Source organism: Carassius carassius, chromosome 7 (genome assembly GCF_963082965.1).
Source record: "Carassius carassius chromosome 7, fCarCar2.1, whole genome shotgun sequence".
Classification (NCBI taxonomy): domain Eukaryota; kingdom Metazoa; phylum Chordata; class Actinopteri; order Cypriniformes; family Cyprinidae; genus Carassius; species Carassius carassius.
The window spans coordinates 25,537,448-25,558,298 of record NC_081761.1 but is presented as its reverse complement, the minus strand read 5'-3'; the positions used below and the strand labels follow the sequence as shown (position 1 = coordinate 25,558,298).

Genomic DNA, 20,851 nt, shown 5'->3' with positions numbered 1-20,851 from the left:
TATATATATATATATATATATATATATATATATATGTGTGTGTGTGTGTGTGTGTGTGTGTGTAATTCTATTTTTTTTTATATATATCTGAGGTATAGGAACTGAGGCATAATGCCACAACCTCTTCAGAAAAACCTTAATGGGTCAGAAACTGTGGCATAAAGAGGTCATTTACAGCATATTATCTGTCAGATTGGTGTAAGATGTCATGTTGTTGGGCATACGATGTGCACTGCAAGCATGTGCACATATGGCTCTGATTAAAGCCCAGATTCCCCGTTTTTTTTTTATATATTGGATTTGGGATGTATTGCATAAACTGGTTAGTAGTATTGTGTTAGGGCCAAAGAATGTGAATAATGAATCTCATTTGTCTCTGAAATTACTCTGAGCTCCAAAAAAAAAAAAAAAAAAAAAAAACATCTCGTCAGTAAACGCAGAGACTTTGGGAGTTGAAATTGCTTTAGGTGGTTGTAGCTACATTAGTGATGCAGAAACATACAGCAGACTGATGATGATGATGATTGGAAAAGTGAGCTTGACTGAAAACAAGCTGTCCTCATTAGTGTAATGATTTTTCACTCTCATTTTATTTGGGTAGAGATTGATTGGTGATAATACTTAATGTGGTTGCAAATAGACACCGGGAGGAAATAGCTGCCTGGCGAGCAAATATGAACGTGCATCTGGTGTGTGAACGGATGAGTCGTCCATGTTTGTTACACAGGGGCTTGTCTGATGGCACTGGCTCTGAGGCCCGTTTTTCCCACATGTCAGGTGTGCTGCTCATATTACTGTCTGTGGGGCTTCAACGTTGACCTCAATGGTGCGAAACGGACAGCAGGCTGATCAAGAGGCACATGGAGATTAACCCTCTATTCAGTTCGGCCCTTTTTCTCACCCTTTTCTGCTTTGCGTAATCAGAGAGTAACTTAGGAGGGCAAGAAACAATGGAAGGGTTGATCTTGTGTTTCTGTGTATGTGTGTGCGGTGAAAGGAAGTGAGTGTTGGTGAAGGAGAGGTGAAGAGACTTTGAACTATCAAAAACAGTGCAAGAAAAAAAGGGGGATGAAAACAGAAGTGGGTGGTGAAGGAAAGATGAAGAGGTGGAGGGGAAAAGACTGCGGTCCAGTGGGGAAGTCTGCAAAAACATACAGAGGGAATGAAGATAACTTGGAGACAAATGGAGATAGTGGCAGTTGTTCTGATCAAATGGAGAGTCAACCATCATTGGAAAGGAGAGGAGCAGAACCAGCCTATCCACAAATTGCTTCAGAATTTGGGCATTCTGGGAACACCAGAGCACATCTTTCAGGCTGGCTCTGAAAGTGAGGATGAGATATTATGTGTTAGGGGGAGAACAGGTGTTAGAAGACATGGGCTTCTGAGTGATGATTAGTATAGATAAGAATTATTGATGGGATGGAGAGAAGGAAATGAGTGACAGGAAAGAGAGAACGGTTCTCGAGAATGAATATTTGTGAAAATTGATTGCAAGAATTCACAAGTGCTACAGCTACTGACAAAGAGAAGTGTTTAAGCATTCATGATGCACATGCACGTAACTGTGAACACAGCCGTAGAGATTTGGAAATATATAAAATTGTATACTGGTATTAAACACTGCTATATATAGTTATATATGGTATCGTAATTATACCCTTCTTCTAATGTTAATTTATAAACTGTCTTTTCACACTGTTACCTATGAGTTCTATCTGCTTACCAAATTTACATTCATATAAAATAACTTCTATATTTAATTTTTATTACATTTATAAATCCATTTTATAGATCTGTTTAGGCCTGTATGTTATGATTAATTGTGTAAATATCTTTAAAATTAAGCTATACATTCAAAAACAAACTATCAATAAATTTAAAAGACTTTTACAATTGCACATTATAGTCTTAAAAATGCGTTCAATGTTTATGTTTTTACAATAAAAACAGAATAACTTCATCTTTCTTTCTATTATATCTGTGGTCTTTTTCTCTCCAAATAATTACTTTTTTAATGAGTGTCTGCGTCATTTATTTAATTTCTACATTTAGGTAAAATAAAGGTTGCTTGATATTTTTGTAGACAAATAATCAATAATCAAATAAAGGTCTATATATATATATATATATATATATATATATATATATATATATATATATATATATATATATATATATAAAAATCTTAAATAAGTATATATCTATCTTAAATACTCGTTCACATAAACTAATGTTGTGATTTAAACCAAAAACTTTTCTATTAATAATTGAATTGTAAGTAATTGAAATACTGGAATGCATTAATACAACAACAACAACAGCAATCCCCCCCCACCCCCATTTTTAAATAGGCCTATGCTTTATTTATTAAAATCAAGGAAATAATTAAATCAAAGGAAATAAATTGTCTTCTTTGAAATAATTAAATAACTTAATATTTACGGCACTATTTAGACTTTTTTCAGCGAAAGAAAGAAAGAAAGAAAGAAAGAAAGAAAGAAAGAAAGAAAGAAAGAAAGAAAGAAAGAAAGAAAGAAAGAAGTGTGTGCCAAAGCAAATAAGTTGGTCGCGTGTTTGAAATAACCTGTTTATAAAGACTGTGATTCATGAGGGCAGGTGAATTGCCTTTTGCCTGTTCCATATCAGTTGACATATCAGATGGGCTTAATACTGATATAAATTAAGCTGAGGCGCTTGTAACGGCTTACCTGTCGGCATATTAGTGGAGAGGCAAGGTGGGAAACACGTCAGTTTCCAGAGACGTTCAATTATCTCAGCTACGTCGGCAAAGAGAACAAACGTCTGGCAAAGAAGCTGAATAACGTGATTTGGGTGGATTTTCCGCCGATGTGACTGAGCGGCTTTTATTTTAAGTCACTGGATTGAGGAAATGTTGAAAATAGCACACGGCTCTCTTAATGAGACCTCCAGAGGAAAGAAGGAGCCCACCGGTCACTGGACTGACTGGGGGATGGGACATTAGCCTTCAACCTTTTGCAGGATCAGGTATGTCAATGAAGAAATTGTTCATTTTAACACGCTTTAAAATTCAGACTCAGTCTAATAGCCTACAGAAACGCATTTGATAGTTCGGTTGGATACTTTAATAATGAAACATAACAACAATGAACATTCAGAACTGAGCAGGAAAACTGAACGCAGAGTGGATATAACGAGTATATATATAGCTTTAAAATATTGATGAATATGCAGCCTATTTAATATAGGCTACGACGCAAGGGGAGGTTTAAAACGACATCACGGTTAAAGAATTTCTTCTTCATTGTAAAAAAAACTGTACTTCTAGATTCTTTGTTTAAAAAACATTAACAAACCCATATAAAAATACGTAGTTTTAATTTTAAATAGAATTTCAACCATGCAGATTTTTTATTGTCAATTGTTTTTATTATTATTATTTTATTTTCTCTCCATTCATCGTCTGCCTCAGACCTGTTAATGCCAATACAGGCCTACATTCTGATCATAGATAGTCTATTAGTTTTGATTCATGCAACGATTATTAAATACCTCTCTCATGCTGAAATATTTGGTTCTGCATAACTTTATTTATTTTTACAAAATTCAGTTTGAAAGGAGATCAGAAGGAGGAGGAGGGGTCTATACCAGGAGTCTGACCAAATGACCTGCAGGCTGATTATATGTCATTAACTGGAGACTCGGCCTATTTAAATTACTCAGAACTTCCATTCAGACAGATGAATTACGCCTGAACCCCACACACAACACTTAAACACGAATAAATCATGAACCTTCTTTTGTGAAATTTGTGAAATTTTACACACACACACACACACACACACACACTCCACTCCCTCTTTCTCTCCTTCTTCTGCCTCTCCCCTCATTTCTCTCTCTTTCACTCACACACTGACACAAAGACAGGAATAGCTATGCCCATAGATATCCACACATTGTTTAACATCGCTGTTATATTTGGCACCCGGAGCAATACACTGTGAACTGTCAAAATTAAATACTCAAATGTCAACACAAAGTCATCCGAAAGGGATCGCAATCAAGCACTGACACTCACATGCTTAAAAAAATGATTTACCACCAACACTGCTCTGAATTAGCACGTCTTTTGGATTCAGTTCAAATTTTCGTCACTTTTCTACGCTCAAAATATGTGTTCAAGCATTGAAGTAGTGAAAAATAAACGACCAAATGAGGATTAACAGAACCAGGAAACATAATTCTTGTAAAGTGTTTCGTACACAAACACGCGATATAAACATATATTACAGTCAAATCACTGTCCTGCTCTTGATGATGTCTAAACTTTGGCATATATATAGAAAGCACTGCGTGCTTATTTGGAATTAACACGGCGAAACAGCGTAGTTGTTTTCTACTTATCAAATATAATAAAAATTCCATTGCTCTCGATGGTGTGATCATTTCAGTCAAAAATTTCAAATGAAAGTCTAAAAGACCTTTTTTTTTACGATATTAACATATTTTATACATTTTAGCCTACTATGTTTTACATTATTATCATATTTTTTTCTATACTTTTTTATGTGTTAATAATGCGTTTCTATTGGTTCATTTAAAACCCAAGTTACTGGCCTAATACGGAAAAGAAAATAGATCCATTCATCTTACAACTGCCAAATTAATTCATACACTGGAAGTGTAGGCTATGTAAATGAAACATTCACACATACACACTAGATTTCTGCATTTTCCCCTTTGTTATTTTTTCTAAAATCAATCTGCATATCTATATTTAACTCGTTTTTGACAGGCGAAAAGTATAATTATATTCCCTAGAGTTATCAAAAGCGCTATCTATCTATCTATCTATCTATCTATCTATCTATCTATCTATCTATACTTACTAAAAGTTTAAATAATTAGGCCTAAGAAATTTTATAGCCGACTGTAGCTAGTTTAAATTATTATATAGATTTATACATCGTTCTTAATATAGCCTAGTATATGCCAGGAAAAAAAATGCACAGCACACTGAATAAAGTCAGTCTCATCCGGGTTTCTAGTTTGGATAAGCCTATATCTCTGTTTTGTTTGTAAAAAATAAGGCATCTTATACCAGTTAGCTCTCAGCTTATCTGAAAAGGAAAAAGCAATTTTATTTAGCCCGGTTCATTGCTGCATTTAAGGCTTCAAATTAAATTTACGAAATACTGGATGTACTGTGGCACACACACACATTATACATTTAAAATGAATAAAAAAATTATATAGCTATCCTAAATGCCGCTGGCACACACAGGCACGCAAGCGCGACCGCGCGCACACACATATACACGCACAAAATATCAAATATACATGGAATGGCAGCATACGTTACCAGTTCTTTTGCATGTATTTCACATTTATTTTATACATGTTGCATACATAGCTAAGCAATGAGTTGGCTATCTTTGCAAGGGTTCGTGCAATATGGTAGCGTAAACACCCTAAAGACGCAGTTTGTGTCCCTCCTCCTCTACAACGTTATTGGCTGAGAACAGTTTTGACGACATATATGAACCCAAGCAGCTCAAAAGATGTAGCTGACATGGAGATCAAACGGCGGAATTCGCCTGCTTCCACAGAGTGAACAGGCTGCGAATTGAGTGCACACCATCGACTGGGATTGGATTTTTTTTTGCATCCAATACTCCAACTCACTGATTCCATAACGGGTTTGAAATTAGGAAACAGGAAAAAAGTTTCTGAACACCGCTTAAACAATAACTATTAGCAATGGGACTTTCTCATGATGGATATTTGCAGTGGAGAATAGCCTATACCTAAGTGTAAGTAGCTAAAATATTTTTTCACTAATAACTTGAGAGCAGTTACAGCTGACGCCCGTTTTGTTCGTCTGTTAATGATCTGCTAGAAATTCAGCGGTATCTGTGTTATGGACAAATAAGCAGGACTCCATTTTTACTTTCTGCTAGGAAGCAACAAATGAATACGTTTTATGGGGAGACAACCAGTGTGTAAAGTCAACGTACGCACAATCTGAGAGCCAAAGCGTATACTCCGTCTGTGGTTCGCCTTACACAAGTCTGTCGCCATGAGTTTAGTTGGAGGGTTTCCCCACCACCCGGTGATGCATCATGACGGCTATTCGTTCGCTGCCGCAGCTGCTGCCAGTCGCTGTCATGAAGAACCCCCCTATTTTCATGGGTGGCTTATCAGCCACCCGGAGATGTCTCCTCCAGACTACAGTATGGCACCCTCCTACAGCCCCGAATACTCGGCGGGAGCCCCCGGGCTCGATCACTCGCACTACGGAGGAGTACCGGGGGCCGGCGCTGTTGGAATGGGACCCCGACCAGTGAAACGTAGACCCACGGCAAACCGAAAGGAGAGGCGCAGGACTCAGAGCATCAACAGCGCCTTTGCAGAACTCAGGGAATGCATTCCCAACGTGCCCGCGGATACGAAGCTGTCCAAAATCAAAACCCTTCGTTTGGCTACCAGTTACATTGCTTACCTTATGGACATTCTGGACAAAGACGAACAGAACGGGGAAGCAGAGGCCTTCAAGGCGGAATTCAAAAAGACAGACGCCAAGGAAGAAAGGCGAAAGAAAGAAATGGTAAGGTCTTAAATAAAGTGAATAGATCTTCATAAACGTCAAAAAAAGTATTGTCATATATTAGACTTGCATATTACCTAATGGAATCTTGCTTTTGATATAAAAGCTTAAAAGTATTCTGTAGAAAACTTTTTTTGTGAACGCTGCTGTGTATCTTTGTTGTTAAAGTAAATTTAATAAATTTGCTGTCTTTACCGTGACTAGTACGTTGATACAATTTGGTAGCCTGATGTGTTATAGCTATACAAATAATCTATTTTGTGTGTGTTTTTTTTTTAACAGAACGACGTTTTGAAAAATTCAGGGAGCAGCAATGACAAGAAAACTAAAGGGAGAACTGGTTGGCCGCAGCATGTGTGGGCATTGGAACTGAAACAATGAGACTAATGCAAAAGACACGAAATGAGGCGCACTGAACTCATTTTTAGTTGTTCTCTCACTTTATTTAATGGAATATTTATGTGCAATTTCCCGCTACGGACGGTGGATATTTGAGGAAAACCCATTCCATTTTAGAAGGAGGATACTCTCTTGGTAAGAGATTGCGTGTTGTTGTCTGATGTTGGTTTATTATTGTTGGTTTTCTTGTCCCATTGTGAATCAAAATGAGACTTCTGCCACTAAGGAGTACACGTGAAGTTCTGTCTCATTCTGTCTCTCTATCACTTTCAGTATCTATCTATGTCTCTCTCTCTTCTTTAATTATGAGGAAGGTTGGTCGATGTTATGATATAGTAAATGTTTTATTTGAAAATGTCATGAAGTGTTATAATGTTATTTTGTGGTCGTACAATCCTGGTGTCTGAAACAACTGTCGAGTCCACCCAGTGCACTTCCGTCCAGAGACACACAATTTAAATAATATTGGAGATGTAAACAATGTAATTAATTCAATAAACCACTGTGTTGTTAACAACCTTAAACCTTTTGTTGTATTGCTATGTAATTTAATATAATGATGCCACTTGGTAAATTGCACACTAATTATTCACAGAAGATAAGTGCTGTTTGTAAGAAGAACATAGACTAGTATAGAAATTAATGATAGCCTACTTTTCAGGGCTAAGAGTGACTGTTGAATATATTTTCAATTATATTTACATACGTGACAGTCAAATCAAACAGCACTCACGCGTTGCACACCCAGCAGCTCCTCGAGCACAAACAGAATGATTCAAGCAGCCCAAACTGTGTCCTGCTTTGAGAAATATTGGCTTTTAAAAAAGTAATCTAAAGTTTTGAAGACAAATGTTTACATTTGACAGAACTGCCTTTATGGTCAGCAACGTGGTTGTTGTGAACAGTTTGTCAATGTATGCTTGCAACACTAGGCTACTAAAAATAGTTACAATTAATCACAAATAAAATGTTAATGCTAGCAATATCGGCCTTGCAGGCTTATTATTTTTTACAAGTAGGCCTACCATTCAGGATGCTTCGGTTAACAACGGTGTCAAATAACTACAATAATAATAACAATAAAAACAACAACAACAACAACTGATAAATATAGTTATGTCTTAATAAAAATTTGCATTTATCTTCATTTGAAATACATTTGTCAGTGTGCATGACGAAATTTGCACATTAATGAGTTACAGCATTAAATGGACATTGTTGAACAGGTGATACGGTTCAACCAGGTTTCTGCAGCAGGTGCCAAAAAAAGATACAATGATAGGCTCATTAATTTAATTAAAATTAATTTTTTTCCCCCCATGTCTGTATATGGTATTTTATACAACGGCCATATTGGCTAATAAAGAAAAAAAAATCACAATATTAGCTATATATTATTGATTGAGGAACCAAAAAACCATCTAAATCTCACAGAAGGCTATCCATGTAATGTTATTTTGGCTAACCTTGAAAGCATTAAATAAACACGATTCTAACATTGAACCTGCACAGGCGAGGTCGTACAAAATACAATTATAATCGCTTAAAAGGGGCAAAACTGCAAGACGATTAGTTCCATAACTGCTGAAATAAATTCTGGAGCCTGTGGAAAATGCTCAAATGACGTTAACAGCAAAATTCGGAGGAGGGCCAGACTTAGCTGGAGTGACCAAGGCCTGCTCGGATGTGCAAATGATTGATAACGTGCCGATCAAAATGTGCAGCTGAAACTTCCCACTGGTGTGGAGGGGGGTTAGCACCACAATTCATAGAACCGAATTTTAGCAATGGCCGTAACAAAAGAATCAGTATCCCGCTGGAATTGTGGAATAATAGCTTAATAATATAATGGAATTATGGAATAGGCTACGGAATAATACAGTGACGTCAGTGATTTATTATAGATTCTTCATGTTTTACGATTTTTTTAAAATGCAGCATTCGATGTATGTATATATATATATATATATATATATATACTATATTTTTTTTTTTTTATTATTATTTATTTTTTTTTGGGGGGGGGGCTAACGTGCTACTTGCTAAGTGCTTTTCTCTCGGAGCAGTCCTCATAGTTTTCGTCTAAGGTTCTTAAGGCATGCAATTAAACTGACATCTCCGCCAGAGTAAATCTGCTTCGATAGGAAGACACACAGACAATTTAAGACCCATCCAGTTGCATTAAATTACCGCTTACGTTACACTATCGTCTGATTCCACAGGTCCTATGCGCTAATAATTGTAGATCATTTGTTGAGAGTGTCAAGATGGCGTCTCAGATAAAATTAACCGTCCGTACTCCCTAGATTAAGAATACAGATAATACGGTGACCTCATTGTGACCTGCTGCCGCTGCTGTAACACGAATAACTCTCCAAATGGAAGAGAACACTTCTTACATTTGATACCATGATTCCTCAAGCCCCAAAGTAGTAAAGAGCCCTTATTTCCTCTGGCACTAAAGCAAACGAAGTCGTCTAATCCAGGAATATACATTTTCGTTGGTATATAGGTGTTTTATCTCACACTTCAACCCACTTCCCATGTCTCATATGATTTAATAGCCTATCTCTAGTTCTTACTAATCCTGACCAGCACTGAAAAAGAAAAAAAAGAAAAAAAAAAGAAGAAAAAACTTGCCTCGCCAATGGCACAAGCCACTTGCAGCATAATAACAAATTCACTAGGTCTCTTTTGTGTAATTGTTTAAAACTCGATCTTAAGTTCTCGAACTTATAGCCTAGGCTACGTAGGCTATTATATTTTAAAGCATGGACCAAACAGCATATTTTTCTTGGTATTACAGACATCTGTAATACATTAGTTCATAAGAACCTCCTCCATTTTCTGTCTGCAGCAGTGGCTAGTAGACATGTTGACGTCAGAACAGAGCCATCCTGCGCCTATATGGTAAACGTAATCACGTACAAGGCCTGTGATCCTACCTCAGACTAAATCTAAGCAATACCGTTCAGTAGAAATCACTCATACAGCTTAAAACATTTTTATCTTGGAAAAAATGTCTGTGTTGCATAGCCCAAATGGCACGATCTCAGATAAAACATTTAGATTAAAAACAATTGCGCAAAAGAACTAGACCTGGATGTCACATTATTTATTTAATTTTAAATCAGTTACGCAAGGCTTTTTAGCCAATTGTCGTGTGTTCTTAAAGTTCGTAAAGTTCTACAAACCTCGATGTGGTTTTCCGTATAGGCTACAGTATTTGATATATATCTGGATCACCTCGGTGTAATTAGAATGTATAATTAGATTTATTTTATTTTTATTTTTTTATTTGTTTACATTTTTGTCCCACATAAATGTGTTCCTCATTATGCCCCAATATAATAGATAATAATATAACTTAATTTTGGTTATGCAAATTAAATGACTTTTGGGAGTGTTTCGCCGACATTTGCAGCCATTTTGATCTAGCCTATAAGTTTTGCAAGAAAATAAGTCTGATATTGACTGAAATGGAAAATGAAACACCCTATTTTCAACAACAAGAGTAGACTAATTAAAGCGTAAAAACAACATTCCAAATGATTTCGAATAAAATAGGCTACGCTATATAAACAAACAAAAAAAAAGTTACGAAATCCTCTTTTGTTCATAAATTTAAGATTTGCAAGACACTTTTTAATCTTACCTTTTTGTAATCTTAATTTATATTTTATTATTATATAATATAGCATATATTTATATTGTTTATATATATATAGGCTAGGCCTATTTAGGCTAAGTATTGTCCAGAGGTTCAGTGATTTTACACAAGAAATCGCCTTAATTGTAGATGAATGGATTCTTAGTCACTGACCCAAAAACGTTTCCCGTTTATATTGGAATTATTGACAGGACAGAAATCTCGATCTGCTACACGTCTCATATACTGCGGGTCCACTGTATGATTTCCTGATAATTAAACAACCAGACAACGTGCCATTCTGAGAGTGTGCTGTGTTTTGCTGAATGTTGCTCGGAAGATCAGGCCAGTGCCCGTGGTGCTGTCAGTTGTGACAGTTCCCAGATGGAGGCCGCTACTGTAAGCGAGATTGAGTTTCTCACAGAAACAACTCCCTCTTCTTCCAAACCGTCCTCCAAAAGTTCTTCAGGCACTCTTGCGCCCAGACTTCTCAAACAACGGTAACGCGGAAAGAATGAGCTGAATGAGTTTTAAAGGAATAAAGACGCTTTGCTCCATCAGGTTATGTTTGACGAGAAGAGATGGCTAAACATCTGCATGGCGAGCTAGTGGCAGGATCACTGACGTGTATCACGGTAAAATGGTTTTACCTCCTGGAAAGTGATTTGTTGGCTTATAACAAAACAACTGAAAAGCTAGGCTACTTTAATGAAGAGCTTGCTTTCTTTAATCTCTTTTATCAAAGCCGTGGTAACATCTAAAAATCAGCCGTTTGAAATAATTATCGCTGCTGTGCTGTTTTTGTCTTTTTCAGTTGTAGCCTAGGCTACTACTTGTATTGTGGTGCACAACGTTCAGAAAATGATTAAAAAATATGTATTTATAGCCTAGCTACATTTATGAACACCCCTTTTTTCTTAAAAAAAAAGAAGAAAAACTTGGCGATGATCATGCTTCTACAAAGATGGCCCTTCAACATTGATAAAGATTTTAAATGTTGTAATTACAACATGAGGCTACTCGATTGCACAGTAGTCAATGTTACTCTTTGCATTTTTAATGTTTTATTAGGGTTTTTTTTTTTCGAAAAATTGTTATATTTTAACACCAGAACTTCTTACGCAACAAAATATAACGTATAAATATGGTTACATAAGCTAGCCTGCATGTAATAAAAAGATAATAATAATTCTAAGCGAATTTACTTTACGTGTGCTGAACAGCTGGCCTCATGCTTCAGCACAACGACTCATTCACAGACATTTCAGAAAAAGCTTATACTGCATAAAAACCGTCACGTATTGAGCCTGTGAGAGTAGAGGAAGACCTCCCAAGTGGTCAGGGCATGCGTGTCATTTCAAGCGAGTTCTCCAACACTCCATTTATCCCTGCGAGCATGAGGCGACTGCTCTGTTTTGTCGGTGATAAACATTTAAAACCTTTAAACGAGAGCATAAATCCAGATGGAAAAAAAAATCACATGAAAACTTTTTAAAAACCAACCTGTCAAAAATAACGGAATCGAGTGCTTTGAGTAACCTAGATATCTAGATAATCACGCGCCTTTTTTTTTTAAATAGGCCTATGTTAAAACTGAGCAAGCCTGATATATTCAAATTAATTTGGGTGCAGTTTTTCGGGAACGTGCGGCCAATAACAAAAGAATAGCGCGCGGTAGAAATGCTGAATGCTGAATTATTGTTCAGTGATAGGCAAAGTACATATTGTGAAGTTGTAACTGCATATGCTACTATTTGAGTAGACCTATAATAATATAAAATAACAGGGATACGGTAAACACATACTACTTTTAAAGGTGCATTCGCACATCGTGGTTGTGAATTTCATATAGCGCACGACGGTGAAGATTTTATGTTCACCTTATGACTTCTATATGTTCATCTTCTCCTATGTTCACTGTTGGTTGTGTGAGGAGATTGCGATCAAATCATTCACGGTAGGCCTCATAATACCATCTATTAAGCCTAATAGTAATGTTTTTTCAACTAAGCGTCCAGGATTGACATTGCCTGACCCTCACCAAATACGAGCTTTTTTTGTATCCCTTTCATTTAAATGGAACGCATAGGAGTGGTGGTGCAATACATCTTCAGTGAATAATAAACAGACTTCGTTCATCACAGACACAAATTATTCACAGTGTTAACCTTTTAAACTGACCAATTAAACAAAATGAATACAGGTCCATTTAAACCAATGGCACAGTAGCTGGAACAGACTTGGTCGCGTCATAGCCTTCATAGCATATAACTTCACTGCTCGTAGGACTTGGCTGTTTCGTAAAGATGCAAGTCAAACTAAGATAATACATTTGAAAAAGTTAAATTAGTGCTGAAAATAAATAATGGTGAGATTTTTTACGAGGCGATTGTGATTTAATTGTGACGGTAGGCTATATAAAAATGTAGCCTAAATGAAGCAAAGGAGAAACTACAAAACATGACCTTGAACTTAGCATTTTTTCGCTTTGTTAAAAATAACCGTTCACTTAACATATGGCCTGCTGACGTTTAAATTTTATCGATGCACTCATGTAACTTGCGTTTTTATAATAACAACAATAATAATAATAATAATAATAATAATACCATATAGGCCTATACTATATTTAATTCAAGTTACATTTTACGGATAATATAGAGAGGGTAAATTGATGTGGTCTCGGCAAATGTTGCTTTAGGTAACAACAGACGGAGTTAGAAATCCACGAAATCCACAGTCGAGAACAAAGGGAAAAATTCAGGTAGACGCCAGTCAGAAGACACCTACATTATTGCCCAGAGGGCCCAGGCTGTCATTACGATGCTGGCTGATGGCCGATGGTCTATAAAGATATCTTAAGCTTTCTCTGACTCTCTTTTGGTTCTAACCATATGACTATCACAGGAGGAAATAGCCTCGACTTTCAGAGAAACACCATATCACATAAATTAACGCAAATGCAGCGATATCGGACTTTTTTTATAGACAAAATTAATTAAAAGGGTCGCGTGCCTTTATATTAAATGCATTGTGCACTGTGCAAAATGCAAGCACAACATTGTTGCAGTGTTGCATTTATATATTAGGATGTACGAAATGCAGGGGTATGTAATAGGCAAATGTAGCCTATTCAAATATTGAAATTCGTCCCCAAACATGATATTCATCGTCATGTAATGAAATGAAAAGATATTAAATCGTTAATGAATGGATCTCCTTTACTAACGTCATCACAAAAGTGTGATGCAACTAATTATATAATTCTCTTTGCGGAAAATTCATTCATGAATATTCAAGGAGATGGGTCAATAGATAATGGCAATCTAGCATTAACAGCGATGAACTAATTCTCAGACGTCTTTATGTATCTGCAATACACATATGGCCGGTCAGTTTTCCAATCATGAAAACATCTGTTACTGTGCACACCACAGACCTTGAATGTGCAACATCAGACTGTAAAAATAACCTCATACGGCATGTGGTAGAATACAAACGTTCAGTCACTGCTTGTGGCTGATACAGTGAAGTATGAGCTGAGAGCATGGTGCCGGTGCCCAGCTGAAACGTGCTACTTTTGGGAAGAGTGGCTTCGAAGTGACAGAGGAAGGACAGCAAACTCATGAATCAATAACCAAGAGCAGACCAGGGTGTTACCATGGAAACAGTGATACCGTGGCAACCCCAGGTTCTCCTGTCATTCAGGGGCCCCTCAGGCCAGTATATCCGGGGATAGGTTCCTCTCCCATCCATCATGGGCAGTAATGGAGAGTTTCTGGAGCAGTCTGTGGCTGACTGTGTTAAACCACAGCGATGACAGCTATCTGCTCTCCTGCTCTGAGCTACCCTTCTTTCTTTGTATATTAACTATCACATTTATTTTTCTCCCTGTTACTCTCTCTTACATCTTCTCATCAGGGGTGCCCTCCAGACCACAATCCGCCCGGCATGATATTGGATATGCATTTTCAGTTTGTGTTCCCATTCACATTCAAACTTTGTTCCGGTTAGGTATCACAGAACTGAACTTAAGATGTCCAGAGTACGACATATGACTGGTGAATGATTAATGGCTATATGCTGAAAAGACAGCGGCCTGAAAAGTTAAGGCCTCTTTTATTATAGTAGCCTGATGAACACGTCACGGTTTTCAATATTCAGCTTATTGGGGCTAAAACGGAATAAAACTCCAGCTTTTGTAAAAACAAAACAAAAACAAAAAACAAAAAAAAAACAGTTCTTAATTAAACCCTTTTTATACTTGGGATTAAAATCGAAAATTTTGCTTTATATACTAGTATAACTGAATAATATGTTTCTTTTTTCCCTGAGTTTTGTGCTTAAAGCTTTTGCGTAAACTGAACAAATTTCATGGCAGTAAATTCTTATTCTTTTAAATAGTCTACTGAACATAAATAGGCTACCGACTTAAATATAACTGATTTTGTGCCGAGTGATCTATTTCTTTATCACACTTTCTTTCTTTTGAGATTCGGGCTGCAAGCTTCAGGGGTCAGCGGAGACATGGAGACATTGGCCCTGTGACTGAACCTGATATTAATAAGGATATTGAGCACGACATTCACCTTGTTGCCAATAATGAGGAGCTGCGCCAATCCTCTATTCTTCAGCCTGCAAAGCTCATTAGACCATTTCCCCATTACACGCTCCCTCTGAATGTAATTCATAGAGTCTACAACAATCACTTTCTTGATTGTGTTTTATTTATTTTCTTATTTATTTACTTTTACTTACTATTTTGTTTTATTATTTATCTGTTAATTATTGTAGCTATCATTACGGTGATCACTAGCAAACTGTACAGATGTTAAAGACATTGTTGCGGTTGGATTGCAACTATATATTACATACATATTTGCCAATGTATACATTGTCTGTTTTGTGTAATTTATCTTTTGTGTTATGTTTCTTTATGTCTGTGTCATGCTATTGTTTTGTGCACTGGAAGCTTCTTCTGTCACCAAAAAAATAAAAAATAAAAATAAAAAATAAAGTTAGTTTAATTCTTGATTGCGATATTAAGTTTAAGTGTAATTTTGCGTTTGTCCTGAAGGTGACTGCAGATATTTGCGATGCACTTAAAACTGGCCTAGACTGCACCAGAAAACTTTCGTGAATTGCTTAGTGCTTTGCGAAACAGCCCGCAATGGCATACTAAATATATATATATATATATATATATATATATATATATATATATATATAAACAAATACATTGCGTTACTTGCTCAGTCGGTATACGGGACACCACATCAAATGCAAATGAAAAAGGAAATTAAATTAAATACCTGATCTGGTGATCCTGTTAACGTTCGTAAATGAACAATAAATTATTTTTTACAGAGAATGTCTGTAGCCTCAATAGGCTATTTAAATAAAAAGAAAAAAGAAAACATTTAGGCTAAAGGGGGGAAATAACTTCTTCGCTAAGAAACTAAATATTCCGAAAATCTGGGGGCAAATAGCCTACCAATTTGTTTTTATTTATTTATATATATATTTTATTTTTTTTTAGTGCCAGTTGCAAACTTGTTCCAAACACTCAAACCTCATTATAAAATTTAAAACAGAAGCGATGAGACACATTTTTTTTACAATTTGCTCAATAACTTTTTTTTTTGTCATGGGTGAATGAGATGTAGCCTATACTGAAAAATAAAACTGCACTGAAACCCACTATAAAGGGCAACTAAATGGTTTGCCATCATTGCTTTTCCCACTCATGCACGCTTATTGATTTAGGAAGTGGGTGGCAGATTGATTTGGGACTGAGTGGCCCCATGTTTATTGGGCACACAAGTCCACAGGTCTGCTGGTATTAGGACTTCTCACGGGTGGCCAGGCCACTGTGATACACCCCACCCCACTGCTTTCATTGCTTGCCGCAGAATGGTTTTGATCATGGTCAAAGGAAAACGCAACACCTTGGCTCCATGATGCTGGAGAGGGTGGTCAGTGTAACTGGCACAATTTTAGGACACTGCAAGTTCAAATATTTTTCTGACGAAGGCTCCGATTCAAAGCGTATGTGATCATACTGACTAAATCTGATTAGCCTACTTCTGATTAAACGTCAGGAAATGTGTAGTCGTGATAGCCTTTGCAATATAAGCACTATAGGCTATACTAAAATAAGGTCAACGAGCGATTAGCGCTACATGAATCGGTTTGTTCATGACCGGTTGAAAAGACATCTTTAATTTCTAAAGATTCAACTTCTATAAATGTTTATGTGATTGTTAGTGCAGAACAACCTATTACTTTTACATAGTCTGTTCATCACTTCTCCATTCATCTGACTTAATGTTATCCGTTTAATTTTCTCAGATCTGTATGGAGAGTTCCAAGCCTCCTGCAGGGTCACTGGAGCCACTGAACGCCTGCGATTGACCCTGGCAAAGCAGTGTTCTTTATTTAATTATTATTTTGCTATTTTATAAACTTGTTTAATATTATTTAGAATCATAGATTAAATAACACATAGTGCCAAATACATACATTACACCAAATAATGAAATAAACGTTAATATCTTTACAGTGCATATCTGTATTAAGTTTCGGTGTAATTTCACGGGATTTCTTTCTTTAGATATTTATTCCTAATTAATGTTATCTTCCTTTCTGTAATATGCATCTAGTCAAATTTGATAATGTAAAGCACTTTGATTTGCATTTTTGTCTGAAACGTAGCTATAATATAGTCTAGCCTACATTTATTATTGTCCAGCATGACTCACCTTGCAATACATTTCAATGATTCGTATACGATGACCTACTGTTTGAGGTTTCGATACTTTTGGGAAAATATAGGCTATTGCCTATTCGATCAAAACAATTGTATGAAGACGATTAAGTATTGTTTTAGGAAACCTGGATGATACTGGTAGAAAGCCCATGTAGTTTGTGTAAATTGTTAAACTAATAAAATTTTTAATTCAAGGACGATAGCAATGCACTGTCAAACTAGGCTATAAAAAATAAAAGAAGAGACACTCAGATGGGGGGGGGGGGGGGCATCTTTGGGATACTTCAGAAACTTGCTGTGGACTAAAGCGCTGCTGCCGTCTGTGATTCAGCGCGGGAGATTTAAAAAGGATTGCTGTTATGACACTGATCTTCGCGCGATTAGACAAACCTCGGGTGATTAGAGCTGTCAAATAGCCACTACTGAAGCTGTCACTGTTCACAATCACCAGCAGCGAACTGCACCGTCAATTTACTTTCCACAACAACGATCAATGAGGTCAAAAATAGCTTTCTGTTCTCCAGAAATCCTAAACATACAATTATCCACATCCGTACGGCCACAAGTGAACGAAACTGAATTAATCTCCTAAGTAGCTTTTTGCGTGTGTTGTATTAGCAGCTCATAAGTTAATAGCTATCTCAAAGTATAATGTTGAAAACCGTGCACATGGTGTAACCAGAGCAGGTGTAAGCATGTCTGTATTTATCAGGGGGAAAAATTATAAAATCTTGTTTTTATTATGCAGTCTCCAGCTTAGCCTACATGTTTTGTGGCAGAATAAATAGGCCTAAACAAATAACAGATCATACTTGTGTCTATGCATAACAGATCCATAAACGTTTCTAAACCACTGATTACTATCTGTGCAAAATAAATGGCAGAATATCCATAGCTGATTATTCCAGGTCTTTCGGAAAATAGAATAAGTACATAGGGTAAGCGCGCCACCGTGTTGTCGTTCCGTGTTACAGCAGCCTAGCCTACAAGTTTATTGACAAGAAACAGGATCATAAATACTGGCTCCATCGAGTTTATCATAAGCGTCATTAGGTAGCTACTGGCAAGAAAACACATTCCTAAATTAACTTGATCTTTGGACCATCCACAAGTAGGCTACACAATTTAAACAGACAAATCAACATAACGATATCCTCGCAGTCTAGCCACACTGTTCAAGACATAAAAATAAAGGCTAGTAGTCTAACTGCCGCATTATGCTACACGAACAAATTAATAATTACAATATGATATTTCTTACAATAATAATGATATAAAATGGAACTATAGGCCTAAGCCATCTTTATATGAACTAGGCCCATGTCTGTTTTGGCGCACAATGTTTTTTAAAGCCATTTGGTTTATGAGTGTCCTAAGTGTCCTAAACCATGTTCACGTTTTAATACCTAGGCCTATGACAGTAGCTATACACATTTGCGTCCTCATAAACCAACCACACACACATACAAACACTCATACTCACACAAACAAACTCACATACATAAACACATTATGCAGCTGCCTATGCCATAGGCCTACGGCAAAAATAAATAAATAAAACAATATTATTGTAATATTCTGCTAATATTCTGCCTTTCAGTATCCACAAATATCAGGTAACCTAAAATAATAATTTAAATTTAAAATAATAATAAAAATTTTCAGCAAAGTCATATGTTAGCCTGATTTTTTGAAATGTGAAATATTATGATACATTGAAATAGCGGTTTTCTATGTGATGTAGCGTACTTTGAAAACATAAATATTCCTCTAATGCAAAGCTAAACTTTCAGCATCATTATTCCAGGCTTAAATGTCTCAGGATCCTCCAGAAATAATTATAATGTGCTTATTTTACTGTTCAATTATTGGTGATATTGTTATTTAAAGAAAATGAGTTTTTGCAGTTTAATATTTTGTGAAAACGTTTTTATTTTTTATTTTTAGGATTCACTGATTCATTTGTTTGAAAATGAATCTTTTGGAAAATAACTGTCACTTTTGATCAATTCTAAATAAAAGCATTCACACCAAACATTTGAATGGTAGCCTATGGTTTCTCCATAAATATACAGTAGCTATGGCTACCACAGCTGTTTTCAACACTGATCATAATAAATATTTATTGAGCAGCAAATCAACATACGGTATTCACTGATTTCTGAAGGATCACGTGACACTGAAGACTGGAGTAATGACTGCTAGCTTTGCATCACATCAATACATTACTTTTTATATATCACAATAGAATGCGTTTATTTTTAACTGTAATAGGCTACCATTTCGCAATATTAGCCTAGTGTTTTCATGTGAGTACATACATGCAACCTTGGTAAGTGTAAAAGACTTCCTTAAATAAACGTATTTTCCAAACCTTTTTCTCTGTAACGTCCTGTTTGGAGTAACAGCATCGGTTCAGTCTTCTCTATCCGCCTGCTATGTCACCAACAGCTGTGTGCTGTTCACGGCAATAACACGATCTGACCGCCAGGGCGCAGTATGCAATAGATCTGTGGCAAGTTCAAACTCCACCGGTGATAGTGTTTTTTTTTTTTACTTTTAGGAATTACAACTGCGGTCAGGGGGTACAAAAAGTAAAGCAAATAAACAGAAATAAAAATACATATACATAATCAGAGACAAATTTAAAAGTTAATATTTAATTACTCATAAAATCAAAGAAATCTCGCTTAAACTTATTTATAATTATTACCCATGTAATTATTTTCTAGTGAACAGATTTAATTGTGAAATTGATACATTGTGTACATTTTGTGATCTACACGATGAAACATTTTACCATTTATTTTGGAGTTGACCTCATTCAGTTTGCTTTTGGTCAGATTTCGGTTCCTTTATTAAGGCTCATATCATGCCCAGCTTTCGCTTTAAAAATGTATTATTTGTTTTTTTCTCTTATGACAAATCTTACCATATGGAATATTATTTAATCAATCTGCTTCTTTTGTTAGCCAAATTTAGTATTGATAAATGTAAATTTGGAGGAAATAAGCTTTTATGTTTATAAGCCTTAGATTTTGCAATACCTAAATACATTCAATGTTGGGGCTGAAAAATAAGAAAGCTGCAAAATGCGTTTCAATCTATAAACATTTTCACACCGGTGCTAGTAGTCTTAACCATAGACAGTAAAAGAAATGGACACAGCGACCCCATTGGAACTCAAAAGAGACAAGTGAAACCCATTTTTAGCGATTTTTAGCACTTCCGTTTCTGACGCGCAGACTCAAACTAAGCTTGATGACGTCAGCAACCTGTCTGACAGATGTAAATCTTCTAGTAGCTGTGCGTGCAAACTGCCATCGTTAATCTTGCAGAGACGGCGAGCTTGAGCAGGGGAGTTCTTTGGGAATGAGTGAGCAGGAGTAAGTATTCTTATTAATTATTTTGTATAGTATTTTAAAATGTAACGCCAGGGCTTGTA

At 36.2% G+C, this 20,851-nt stretch overlaps 1 protein-coding gene and 2 long non-coding RNA genes across 3 annotated transcripts in view; 2 read left to right on the top strand and 1 right to left on the bottom strand.

Annotated features, from left to right (window-relative positions):
* Positions 1–20,280, bottom strand: part of LOC132143780 (uncharacterized) — a 65,673-nt gene extending 45,393 nt beyond the window's left edge. The window contains exon 1 of the long non-coding RNA XR_009434280.1: positions 19,781–20,280. This is a non-coding gene — a long non-coding RNA (uncharacterized LOC132143780). The remainder of the gene's footprint in view (positions 1–19,780) is intronic.
* LOC132143114 (uncharacterized) lies at positions 2,689–3,780 on the top strand. Its single transcript, XR_009434196.1, has 2 exons — positions 2,689–3,009; positions 3,593–3,780. It is a non-coding gene; the product is annotated as an uncharacterized LOC132143114 (long non-coding RNA).
* On the top strand, positions 5,545–7,512 carry hand2 (heart and neural crest derivatives expressed 2). The gene is made up of 2 exons (XM_059553257.1): positions 5,545–6,589; positions 6,872–7,512. Exons 1-2 carry the CDS (start codon positions 6,062–6,064, stop codon positions 6,968–6,970), a joined length of 627 nt encoding a protein of 208 aa, XP_059409240.1. The 5' UTR covers positions 5,545–6,061; the 3' UTR covers positions 6,971–7,512.
* Positions 20,281–20,851: the final 571 nt, after the last annotated feature.